The sequence below is a fragment of the Equus asinus genome, chromosome 3 (genome assembly GCF_041296235.1).
Source record: "Equus asinus isolate D_3611 breed Donkey chromosome 3, EquAss-T2T_v2, whole genome shotgun sequence".
Taxonomy (NCBI): Eukaryota; Metazoa; Chordata; class Mammalia; order Perissodactyla; family Equidae; genus Equus; species Equus asinus.
This window is the reverse complement of record NC_091792.1, coordinates 17,736,979-17,750,643: the sequence shown is the minus strand read 5'-3', so window position 1 is coordinate 17,750,643 and position 13,665 is coordinate 17,736,979. Positions and strand designations below refer to the sequence as shown.

The 13,665-nt window shown below is 32.0% G+C and overlaps 1 protein-coding gene across 3 annotated transcripts in view; it reads right to left on the bottom strand.

Annotated features, from left to right (window-relative positions):
• The window catches only part of FAT4 (FAT atypical cadherin 4), a 158,506-nt gene that overhangs the window by 19,374 nt on the left and 125,467 nt on the right, over positions 1-13,665 (bottom strand). For all 3 annotated transcript variants that reach the window (XM_044767261.2, XM_070504723.1, XM_070504722.1), the window contains 2 exons: positions 7,794-7,898; positions 3,532-3,839 (listed from right to left, as the gene is read on the bottom strand). In XM_044767261.2, coding sequence (XP_044623196.2) covers positions 3,532-3,839; positions 7,794-7,898 — 413 coding nt within the window. The remainder of the gene's footprint in view (positions 1-3,531; positions 3,840-7,793; positions 7,899-13,665) is intronic.

Below are 13,665 nucleotides of genomic sequence, written 5' to 3'. Positions count from 1 at the left end.
AAATGGTATCATATTTTAGTCAATCTTAATATTTAATACATTTTGCCTATTTTCTAAAAGCTTGATGATACAACTCAAAGAAAGAACATCTGAGGGGAAGTCTTATTTGAATAACAGCTTGTGCAACTTAATCTTCAGCATAAAATGTACCTTCTTTTATTTGACTTTTTCTACGAGTACTGCTGTCAATTGAGATGTTTCTATCCTGCAATGATTCAAAGCTGAGAAGTTAATGATTTTGCCAGTGTCCAACAATAGCCTTTTGAACTGTAGAAAATGACATTCAAAATCCAGTAAGGGGCCTTATTTTGATGTTTTCTGAAATAAAGAGATGTTTTTCCTCTGACTGAAGTCCTAATGACCAGGTGTACTTTTCCACATTTGGTATTATTCAAAGCTTGATGACTGTGGTCACATATTACAAGTGAACTGAAAGAAGTTTTTCTCTATTCCTTTTGGCATACCTCATAGTACCTCTTTCTTCACTCTTCCTCTTGCTCCCAAGCCCTAATTTGACAGAATCAAATGTTCATGAGTTTTAAAGAGACCTTGGAGGTCATCCTATAAAACCATCTGTTCTACATAACAGTTTTAGCAATATGGTTATCTTACATGTGCTTGGAGAATTGGGGTGAGGTGCTACCTACTAGCCCCCATTAGGGTCACCTGTCATTATTAGGAAATTATTATGGCTAATGTAAGCCCCGATATACGTATATAGACAAGACTCCATGTGTTTGTTCTAATTCCGTCAGGTTGCATATGCGTGGGTACATCAATAATCAGAAATATTGGAATTTTCTAAATCCATATTCTCCTAGAGCTTTTCCTCTGAGTACACTAGTTTGGTATTATGCTGGTTTAAAAAATCTCAGGCAGGAGTGAATGCAGTAACCTATTACTAAGCTGAAAAATTATTATTTCCAAGATTTGTTTGCTGAATCTATTAAAATTCACTGAAGTTGGAGTAGCTTTTTAGGCACCACTCATAATTTAAGCTTTAATGAAATTAAGTAAAACTTTTTGTTTACTTCAAAAGGCTGTATGGGGCAATGTAGTTGGAAACTCAGGATGACAAACATTTACTAAGCACTATTTAATATCAAATATAGGAAACTTTAGGTATGATTGATATTAATCTTTGCAGTAATACTGAAATGGGGAGATATTATCCCCAATTATAGACCAAATTTTGATTTTCTGCCCAATATCTTCGCAATCAACAAAGCCACCTTGAATTGCTATCAAATCAGGGCTCCAAATGAGTACTTTTCAATAAATATTTTTCATAGATCATTTTTAGAACATAAATGCTCTACATTACAACTATTGTAACTAAATTTTATTCTTGTTCAGGTCTCATTTTCAGAATGTTGGGGGTAATTTTATTAAGTAAACACCTTATAAATTAAATATATCAGAAAAAAGTTAGTTACATAATATTAATACCAAGTTCATAAGGAAATGGAAGACAATGTAAAATTAAAGTGATTCATAGATTTGCATTAGTACTTTTGCTGTTTTCTCACCTGTATTCAAATAACATACGTCTAATAATCTGGTAGGGCCCTGAATGCAACACAACGGATGTGGTGACATCAATGGATCTGAGCAGGTAAACGTAATCTTGTGCTACAATCATTTGCTCATCTTTAGAGCTAATCGCTATTCTTTTTTTTCTCATAATTGGAAATAGTTTGTATTTAAAAAGTTGTTTAAATTTTCTTCAACGTGTTAAATTAAAATAGAGGAGAGAAAAGTCATTGTATAAGATGGATTTAAAGTATTCTTGAAAACAAACGGAGAATTTTGTCCTTTCATAAAGACTGCCTGTTACCCATATTTGTCAGAAAAAGTTTAATATTATAATGTAGCTTCTGTCTTATGCCTTTATGTAACTGATAATTATAGAGGACACAAAAATTTTGCTTTTAAAATTAATTATGGAGCACAGAAAAAACTGGTAAGAAACATTTTCAATGTTGTTTCTGAAAGTTGCTCATATGTAGTCCAACAATATAAAGTATTCCCAAAATTTAGTGGCAAAAATATTTTCTCATCAGACAAATATATAATTCCTTTGATCAGTCTCAGAAATATATAACTCACCAAATTTTCTGTATGTTTCCTAGATTGACATAGAGCTCAGAGAAACAAATCTACAGTCATTTAGAGCCCAGATTTCTTCATTTAAAAAAATGATTTCAGAGCATTAATTTTGTTCTTTTGGCTAATTTTTCTTTTAACACATGATTTAGTACTCTAACCAATTCCATTCCTCTCGTAGGATGAAACAGAAATCTTAAATCATAAATCTTAAATCTTAAATTTTAAATCATAACAGCAGGGGCCGGCCCCATGACCGAGTGGTTAAGTTCGTGTGCTCTGCTTCAGCGGCCCAGGGTTTCACTGGTTCAGATCCTGGGCATAGACATGGTACCGCTTGTCAGGCCACATTGAGGCGGTGTCCCACATGCCACAACTAGAAGGACTCACAAGTAAAATATACAACTATATACTGGGGGGATCCGGGGAGAAAAAAGCAGAAAAAAAAAAAAAGATTGTCAATGGTTGTTAGCTCAGGTGCTAATCTTTAAAAAACAAATCATAACAGCAGTTATGATTTAAAAAGGTTGACATTAAAGTCCAAACATTTTTTGAAATAGCTTTTGTTAGCATTTACTTTTTCAAAAGTCCTTGATAGTTGTTGAAGATGAGAGGAACCACGGAGAGATAGTTGAGAAGATAAATGAATGAATAAATAAATAAAGAAGCCCTTCCACTCTATTACTTTAAGTCCAATGATTTCAAATGTTAACAGGGAAAAGGTTTCATGCATTTCCCTTTATAAAGAAAAATACTAGTATAATGAACACAAGTACTAAATAAATATGTACCATTCTTGTTATAACATGAGAGCCATATAATTAAATGGTATATAATATGGAAATCTTGGATGTTACTGAGTTATAATTCTGAGAATACCTTAGACAGTCAAAAAGCAAAACTTTATCCTAGCACAAGCTCATGTCATAGACCTCACAAATGACAGTATACTGAGGTGCTGGTGTGATAAGGATTACTGACTACTATATTGAAATATGTGTTAAGTATCATCTTTTATCAGTAATTTATTTGCAGAAAAGTTTTCCCTTCTTATTTTTAAATTCTTTCTTCAGTTAGGGCACAGATACTTGAAAAGAAAAGTAGCCATTTTAAGTACAGTTCTGACATAGCCTTAAAAATATATAGGAAATGTATAAAATAGAATGGTTATGCACTAGGATATTTCTTTTCTTTGCTCTTTTTATTGTTTTTGAGGCAAGTATTCTTTTGAGATAAGCATAGTTGTCACGAACAAAAGAAAATATTACCTATTTGCCGCTGTAGTTCAGAACAAAATTGGTTAAATAAGGAATAAGGAATAAACATAATTTAATACATTTTGCAGCCAATTCAGGCTTTAATTTGAAGGCCTGATTGACTGCATATATAATAAAACAAAGTTTAATGTGGAATGAAGTGTCTTACCATTCCTGCTCTCCGGGCAATCACAGTGTGAAAATGTCCGTCTGACACCGTCTTCATGGTGGTGAGTTTATATGTACCACTGCCTAAATTATAAGAGAATCTTAGTCTTTCTTCAGCAATTTCAAGGGCCAAAAACTCAGCCCTGTCCCCTGTCTGATTGTCATAATTGTAAAGCAATAAAGCATGACTTTTAATAGTTGCAAATTTGACGTAAATATAGTTGTTATTGGGATCCAAGCTGGGAAATTCCATGTATGATAACTCCTCAAATCCATAACTATTCAACTCGCAATGTTTTCCAAAGACACCTGTAAATGGAAAAAGCGACACACTGACACATCAAATTCCAATGAAGTTTTATTAAATGACTTCGATTAAAATATTTTAAGTGACAATACTAAGTCAGGCTTTTAACAAATTTTTAAAATTACTCTCCAAAGAATACCATCTAAAATTAAATTGAAATAGAACAAACTGATGATCTTTAAAGCATATAAGAAATGATAAACTGATGTAATTGTTTTTCTGTGACCAATTAGGGAACATATCTAAGTACGCCCCATTTCCAAAATTAGAATTAACTGAATGGAGTATACCTGAAGAGATTTCCTTCCTAGAATACTTTCAAAATTAGCTTGTCAATCTTTCTAAAGTTTTAACATGCTGTTATTTTCAACCAAGATATTTTCTTTATAATATGTAATTCTTAAAAACAATTTTAATTCAATTGAGGATGGTGGGCTTTGTTTTGACTTTAAAAAAAATCTGTCTCTGTACTCATGGTATTTTCATGGGTTACAAAATTAAGGAAGGGAATCATTGCTGTTAGAGAAGGAAATAACTGTCTTAAGTTTTTATCTCTTTCTTGTTTTATGCCCTCTTTGGGTATGATTTATAGCAGGCTACTTTGAAAGAGCTTTCTGTTTTTCTGAAACCCAACATTCCCGCTTGTTTGTGCTGGTTCTTTTTCAAACTTGAAAAATGAGTTTTATTGATGTTACAAGGCTATGCCAAAATTCTTTTCCCACAAATATTAGTAGACTGGAGCAAATGATTGGAAAATTAACCCCTGCCAATACATCATGATTCTTACTAACTTGCAAGGTTTCATTCCTTAATTTTGGCTGCACATTTCTTGTAAATGCCTTAAATTTAGAGTCAGGGAACTGCTCAGCTAGATAGAACCAACACCATCACTTTACAGAATACTAAAAACTTGCCCCAGGTCACAGAACCATGGGAGACAGAGCCAAAATTTGAGGCCAGATCTACCGATTGTCTAGTTGTTCTGACTTCAACACATTTTATGTATCTAAATGTTCTTTAAATTGAAATGGCCTTGAAGCTGCTATAAAAGATTGTGTCATTTATCTTTTCCTTTTCTGTCAAGGCTGAGATATTATTCTATTATAAATGAGTAAAAAGTATATATAATTTATTTTTACTCATTAACTGAAGTTAAAAAAAGCAAAGAAATTAGAGGAATCATATAAATTATATATATCATATATGTTATATATGGCATACATTTATTTATATATAATATATCAAATATATTATATCTATCATATAATACTTATATTTTTATATAATTTATATTTACATGCAATAAAAATTTTTAATTTATTTATGTTAAATATATATTTATATACTATATACACCTTCTTATGTATGCAGAAAGAGTAGCCAAAGTTAAAGAAAAATAAAAGATAAAGCATACAAATGAAATAGATTATTGAAGAAAAATTTGTATTATGTGTTCTCTCAAGTCTCTTCTGATTAAGTTTTGATAAAAATAAAAACATGTATTTAAAAATTGAATATATATAGAAAGTATATAGATAGTGGAAAAAGGTTCTGCATTTTTATTTAAATTACTACTGTTACTTCAAACATGAAAATATTTATGAAATATTTTTTCTTCTGAAGGAGTTCTGTTGTTGTTTCCAGAGAAAGGTAGGTTTTGTCTTTGAAATATAATAAAATTTAATGAGGATTTTAAAACTTCCTTCCAAATGGAATGCCATGAAATAAATCTACATAAAGGTCAAGATAAACTATTAAAATTGCTCTAATAAAGGATATCATGTGTGTCTGTATGTATCTATGTACATATATATGAAGTTATAATTATATAAGCTCTTTTTATGAAGTCTTAGGCACTTTGTTTTTTCTAAAATATAATCTAAAAGAAAAAAATCTAAAAATCTAAAAAATTTTTTAAAATCCAAACAACAAATCTTTCACTGATGAGAAAGTAAACAGCGCAAAAGTTTTTTTCCAACTTCAAAATTATAGTTAAGATGTTGCTTTATAGGACGCATGTGTAACTATCTCCAACTATTTGTTTGAGGCATTCCATCCGCCATTTTTATTTGTATGTTTCACCCACATTCAATTTGAAAAGAAAAATACTTTTTCCTTTTAATTCTATGTCTTTGGTCTCAAATCATGTATTGTTGTTTCAAGATTCTTTTGCTCTGTTTTCTTTTATAAATCTTGTGTTGTCAACTGACAATGTCTAAGTTTATATAACGTTTTTTGTCTTTGCCACTAGAAGGAATGGGGGGAGAAATTTGCACTGCCAACTACATGTGATCTGTCTCTTTAATTTAAATGGTTTTTCTAATCTTGTTTCCCTGGAGATCTCTGGAAGGGTGAAGGGAAGGTACACTTGGACCCCAAAACACTTCACCCAGTAGGTGTGACTGTTATATCAGCTATGCTGCAGCAACAATTTGTTTTTATTTGGTATTAATTATCTTAAATCTTCATATTTGCAATTAGAATGCAAAGGAATCTCTAGGAATGTAAAAACCTTTATTCAATCACTTGAAAAATCATTTTTCCACTTTCTACTCCAATCTCCTTATCTTTCATTCCAAAGCACAAGTTAAACAGTAAATCATGAAACTTGATTGTGGTTATCTGTAGCAAGCAGCACTCTTTAGGATGATAAAAGATCACACAGAAAGAAGTTTTAGGAGATCTAAAATTGTGGTTATTTTGATCTTTATCTACTTTTCATTGCTTCATGGGCATTGTTGGTGAGAATCCCAAAGAAATTTTTAAAAGGCAGGGTACTCCAAACATCATACTGGACTGAAAACAAAATTAGTTTTAGTCACTATATCATCTTGGGGTAGTTTTGTTTTGTTTACATTTTTTGACTTTAGACAAAGGCCTCAACTTTTAGGTTTCAGAACCATTGCTAAAATGCATGGCTCACGATTAGATATTTTTATATTCTGCTTTTCTTTTCATTCTACTGATGTGCTTTACAAACCCAAAACTAGAGAGAGTCACAGTATTATTTGAAAATGAATGAACAGTACACTTTACCAGTTACTAGAAACCTCACATTCTTTCAAGTTCTATTCTTCATTATACATTGAGACTCACTTTTCAGGCTCCATATAGCATAGTAATATGGACGAGGAAAAATGAGAAAAACATCCATCTCCTCTCTAATAGAGAGGGACAGGGTGTCACTACTGAAGGACATCTGGAGATGAATACTATACCGTGGGGTAAAGCAGCCTTTAAATAAATGGAATAATCACAAACCTAAGAAACAAACGAAGTTAAAATGAAAGCTTCCTCCAAAGCTGTTCTCATAATCCTTGGCTGTCCCAATGCTGGATGACATTTGGGTGAGGCCTGGAAGGAATCTTCTAGTTCATTCCACCATGATGAATAAATATGTATGTGTAAAAAAAATTCTGACAACTTTCTCCCTCCAAAGAATACATTAGTCTGAATTTTGATTAGTTAGTTATGTACAAAAAGTTTATCATGAAAATTGCATCTCTGGTTATTAAATCCTTTTAACAGAAGTGGTTGAATTAATGTAAAAACAAAAATAAAAAGTAAAAGCAAAACAAAACAAAAAACACTTTGACTAATTATTCTTAAAGATTTGAAATAGAGAGGGATGTCAAATCGTGCTAAAGGACTTTTATTTTGATAGGTTCTAGGCTAAAAAGAGGGCATTCATAAATATTTTAGGGGGAAGGTCCTGAGGAGACAACATCGAATTCAATTATGTTAAGTTGATTATTTTTCCAGTAATGATCAAAGCAATATATTCAATGGGATTTCCATAATTACCTTTGAAAAATATTAAACTTTTTTATTTTGCTAAAACCTCCTGTGTAAAACAACTAACGTTTTCTTAATCACCATGTCCACAATAAAACAAAATTGCTAAACCGTGTGCCAAACAGATGGATATTTTATATCAAGAACTGAGCTATACTCACCAAATGGACAATGACAATAGTATGACTCCACTCCACTTTGGCAGGAACCGCCATTAAAGCAGGGATTGCATTCACAGTAATTGACTGAAGATTCACACATTTTCCCTAAAAAGCATCAAACTGATTAAAGAAAAATCTTACATACAAATATATTAATACCATTACTGAATAATCATGCCCAAAATCTATTCTGAGAGATATCTTGGAGAAAAGAAATATAAGAATATTTTACTTGACATGAGGAAATTGGAATATCTCGGCATTCAAAATCTTACTTAGTTTTCCTATTGTAAAGATGTGCATTATAATATTTAGAAAATAATTTACATAATCATCTTGGAAGGAACCCCTGTTTTCAGGGAGATCACAAATGGTGAACATATTTAAATGTTTTCACTGAATTTATTTCCTCTTGCCAATGTCGCTTCATTTTTCACATTTTATAACTGGAGATTTGAAACTTTTACATATAATTTTCACTGTAGAGATGTCCTTGACTCAGATCTTTCAAAGGTAAGAATCAATCTCATTTAGCTTATTTGTCAAACTACGATCCTTTCACTCTCGAGAAATATTCCTTATACACATCTGTTGTAAAGTAGAATCAAAAATAAGAAAATAAATCAAATATATTTTGAAATACTTAAGATTTACTCTCGGCTACAGATTACATATACTTTGTCTTTTTCTAAAACAATAATACCTAACCAGCATATTTGTTAATTTAGAAAGACGTTTTTCATAGATCATCTTGTTAAGTTCAACCAACAATTAACAATTGAGTGCCTATTATGGGTCAGGCCTGCTAGAAATGGGGCTATGGCAGTGAAAAAAGCAGATAAGTATCTTGCCATTGTACTTCCATTTTAGCAGGGGGAATTAAGCCACACAACAGGAAACATTTACATTTCACAGACGAAGGAGAAGAGGCCCTTGGAGGCGAGTATCTTGTCTAAGAAATTGTAAAACCATAGCACAGACCAATGTAGGTCTGCTCCCATATCTAGGGTTCACAAAGCTATGACAGAATAATCACTTGGCCGACCAAATTTGGAGTATAAGGCTAGTCCCATTTGGTTTTCTTTGTCGTGGTGGTGGAGGTATATTTTTCTTTTATATAAACTTAAATGTGCTCTAATGCCACTGTTCTACAACTTTAAATTACTGCAATCATTTCACACATTTGTTAGTTTCTAGTTTTCCTATTCTGAGAAATGAGATGTTACAGAGTTCTTAGTTAATTTCCATTCATTGACAGGAGGGTTTAATTATTTACTTAGAGTTTATTTCTCTAAAGCTATTTTCTACTTTCCACCATGATTGCACTAATGCCTTTATTAAATGTCTCATGAAAACAAGTAAGTTTTATATGCACAACTAGACTTAATGTTGAGCACAGATAATTCATTTCATCATAATTATCATGCTTACAACATAGTCAAAGTTTTTGTTTAATTTAGTTCTGTTTTTCTGGTTTGATTATGTAGCCACAATTGTTCTGGTTTGAAATTATAAGCGTGAGTCAGATCTCATGACACTGCTAACTAAACACGTTCCTCTACATCATACGGTCAGAAAAATAACACGTTTTCCTTTCTAAATAAAATTGGGAACCTCCTTACAAGGCAAAACACTAACAATTTCAGAGTACCTTTTGATTCTAAGGGTAAATAATGAAAATAAACAAGTTACCGGTCTAGAGGCACAGAAATTAGGGTTTAAGTTGTGTAGCAAAGTGTTGCCTTCAAGAAACAGGCAGGACAACTTTCTTATAAGCCTATACAAAACATCACACCAAAGAGATGCCAGGCCATGGAAAACTCTCTCCTATGGTGTTTTCCAGCTGAATTTGTGACAGATCATTCCAGAGAAGTGGATTAATACAATACAATACAATATCTTAATACAATATCAGTATTACCCAATAAAGAATAAATAAAACCTTTTGGGTATACTTGTGATAATTTATTTGCCGTCAGGAAAGTCACATCCCACTCCTTCCATTTTTTTCCACTGTGAGAGCACACTTAATTTTCACATGCACTATTGGACTAAGGTTTCATTTTTTTTTGAAAGTTTCTTTTAGGATTGTGTTTAAAGTAGCATGTATTAAGTACATAGATTAATATACTTTATAGATGTGGTCCGAATACTGTGAAATATATTGTGAAAATGGTAGTGGGTTACAAAATTATGAACTGCACTTCTTGAAGACTGGAAATGGGAAACAATGGCTAGCCAATTTAGGGAGTAGTGTCATGTACACTTACTCAAATATTTGGACATATGTGCTCTCCAAGAAAAATATAAACATATAGCAACTACAGAAATGGCAGAAGAATCTACAAACTAAGAAAATAATAGTTTGAGAATGAATTTCTTTTAAAAGTTAAAATAAATTCTCAATGGAATCTGATTCGTTGAGTATACAATATAAATAGACATTTGTAAAGGAAAAAAAACAGCTTTTCATTTAACATTTCAATTTAGACCAGAGTTTTATGTTATTTTCCCTTAGTAGATACTTACCAAAAAATGTAAGAAATGACTTTGCTAGGGGTTAAGTAAATGAATTTATTTTTGAATTTGGGAAAAATAGTCTTATTTGTTGATGTTAGAGTATGTAAATTATTTACCATTCAAAAGTTTAGTTTGAGTACTCCATTTTATGAGTAAGTTTGATTTACAATTAGTGAATTTCAAAGAGGTTGGCATACTAGATTCAAAGATACAGTTTGAAAACTCAATATTGCAATTTGAACTATTATTAAAAGAACTTTTTTTCTTTCATGTGAGGGAAAGATGTCATAATTTTACTTAGAATCAAAAGACAGCCTTTAAATACATATTTCTCAGGTTTGGAAAGTTTGCGCTCTTACCCAATTAGAAGTCAGCAACAAATTCTGTGTTTTTCTTCACACATCTATCTACTTTCTAATGTTCCTGGCATAATAATTATCAGAGAATGCAGTAGTTTGAATTGCTCTAACATGTTTCTGGTAAAAGAAAATTTGATGTGTTGGAGCACCGTGAAACAAAATCTTGCATCATTAACTTCATTAATGCTGCAAGTCAATTAACAATACTTGTCAGTGCCTTGAGGCCTGGCAGCACACTGATCGGGCTTGCACAAAGAAAAGCAGCCACATCTCTTGAACTCAAGGAGCCTTTTTCTATTAAGACATGTTAACTGTCATAGCAGCTGTTTAGAAGAATAAACTGATCTCATTGCTTTGACATCCATCAATTACTTGTGTTGGCATACGTTATTTATCACATATAGGAGACGTGCTTCAGGAAGTGCAAGCTCTTAGCACATGGAGAATGGGAATTGCTGAAGATGACAATGAATGAATAATAGGAGGCCAGGGTATCCACAGACTTTCCAAGATTATAGTTTAAACTTACAGGAGAAATTTAGCATATATTTTTGTGTTCACAGGCAGACGCTGTGATGAAGTGTTGAACATCAGTTGAATCTGTTGTGATCACCTATGGTCTTTTCAACAAGGATATAAACTCAAGTTTCACACCTTCCAATAGCACATTTTAATGTTAGATTATATGGAGTTGAGCTACATTTATTCCCACCTGTTAAATTTGGCCACCCCATGAGGATATGACGATTTCTGATATCCTATAGTTCATGTAGGCATCAATTTAATATCTTAGCTCAGATATATATTAGATCACCACAAGTATGATTTTCACATCTCTTGTATTTATACACAGAGGAGAGGGAGACTATGTGTAACTATCAAAGTCCATTTTATATCTAAATTGATGACTTTATTAACAAATATAATTCTATAATACATGTATGCTCTTTATTCTGAATATTTACGTTTATAAGCCTTTTATTATTTTGGCAGAAAGTAGCTGCTTTTTGCACACCAAGTAAATGTTTCCTATTTTTGTGAAAAGCTCTGTGAAGACAGCTCATCTAAATATCCTGATCAAATAGTATTATGTTTTTTTACATCAAAACAAAGCAAAAATATGTTTAAACAAGGGCTGCCAGTAAGAAAAGGAAAAGTAAAAAAACTGTTTTGTATTTTAAAACACACACAAATACAATCTCAATGAGACTACAGATGATTATGTATAATGATATTCGTAACATCCATGGCAAGCTTACAAATACGTGCTTATTTTATGCGGAAATAAGAAGCATTTAAGCTACTAGAAGCCTGCTATTAATGCTTTAATAAGTTGTAAATTATATTTTAATGTAAACTGTCTAATTCCACTCTTGGAAATAAAATCAAAACAAGAATTGAATTATCCTCTCTTCTATGAGTCACTTTTCTGTATCTCACAGAAAATTTCATTTCATATCTGTTCCCTAACTTCTGTTTGTATTCTAGTTTCCTGATCACATGATCATTGAGAGCGTTAATATACGACTGCGACTGCTGTGATTGTAAAAGAATGACTCTTAGTTACCACTTCCAGCTTCGTGAAAGCAAGTGTTGGCCAAGTTCCTCAGTAAAATTACCATGCACAACCTGTGTATGATTTTATATGTCTGGGAAAAAATTCCTATTTATACTGTCAAATGACATAAAAGTGATGAATGGACAAATCTCATCCTCCTCTCAAATAACAGGACTTGAGAGCATAGGAAAACCTCTCCATATGGTAATAAACCCCGGCATTACTCCAAATACCATACCTAAAATGCATCCAGATGTGTGAAAGTAAATGGAAAGGTTAAAGGGCGATGAACTAATTCTATTATGCGAGACCCAGATTTAGAAATAAGCTCTATCCACATGCTGAATTTTATGCCACCAGCCGTTCCTAGGAAGGACGTAACACAAGGACGTGCTGCAAACAGTGAAACCCGGAGCAAGAAGACAAATGCTAAGTGGTTACTGACTATAATTGTGCTTCCTAATTAGTGTTCTATGAAATGCAAGATACTTTCATTTGTATAAGGAAAGAAATACTGGATTTATAGTTATTAAGCTGCTGATTTCCTCCAGGGGCCTGAACTTCTGAGGCATGACTAATATGAAAGATATTTTCTTTTGGTTTGCTGAGGCATATTGACAACTGATATAATTTTTTCTATTATTAAACTTCGTGAAAATCTAGAAATTAGTTTTTCACATGTCCTATACTACATTAAAATTTATTCATCTTTTCTAATATCTTGTATTACAGCTAATCAAAGATCCATTTAGTGATATAAAAATTAACTTACAGGAAACCATCCTTAAAAATGGAATATGAAGTGATTATAACTGAATATGAAGTCTCATTATGTTTCTCAATTTTCTTTTGTTCTTTTTCTAGTGACTAAGAACAAAAGATCAGCAACATATTTATACAAATAAATTCATTCCCTCTAAATCATACATTTATTTAAAAATATACTTATTCCGTATTTATTAGGTGACCCTATGGTCACAACCTTGAAAATAACTTTTTTTTAAAAAATTAAAAATCAGAATAAACTGGTGGCAATACGATAATAACTCTATCCTTTCATATCTTCTTCTTGTAGTTGTTACATAATTTTCATTTCCATTCTTGCATCCTTCCAGGGTGTTTTCCACACAGAATCCCTGCTTAGCTAATACTTAATCACTTCCTGTGAGATTTTTAGGATAAAGTCTCTTGGTTTCCATCAATTCATTAGTCACTCACTGTGACAATCTTTAACACAATTTCTAACTTCACATGAAATATGCAGTGTGTGTGTGTGTGTGTGTGTGTGTGTGTGTGTGTGTGTGTGATGAGGGGTAGTGGCTGAGGACCATTTGAAGTAGAAAGTTCAGAAAATCTCACAGCTCTAATTTGTAATGTCACAGACTTTAAAAATCTTTGAAAAAATACAGGTGAAAGTCCACAAATAAAGTAAACA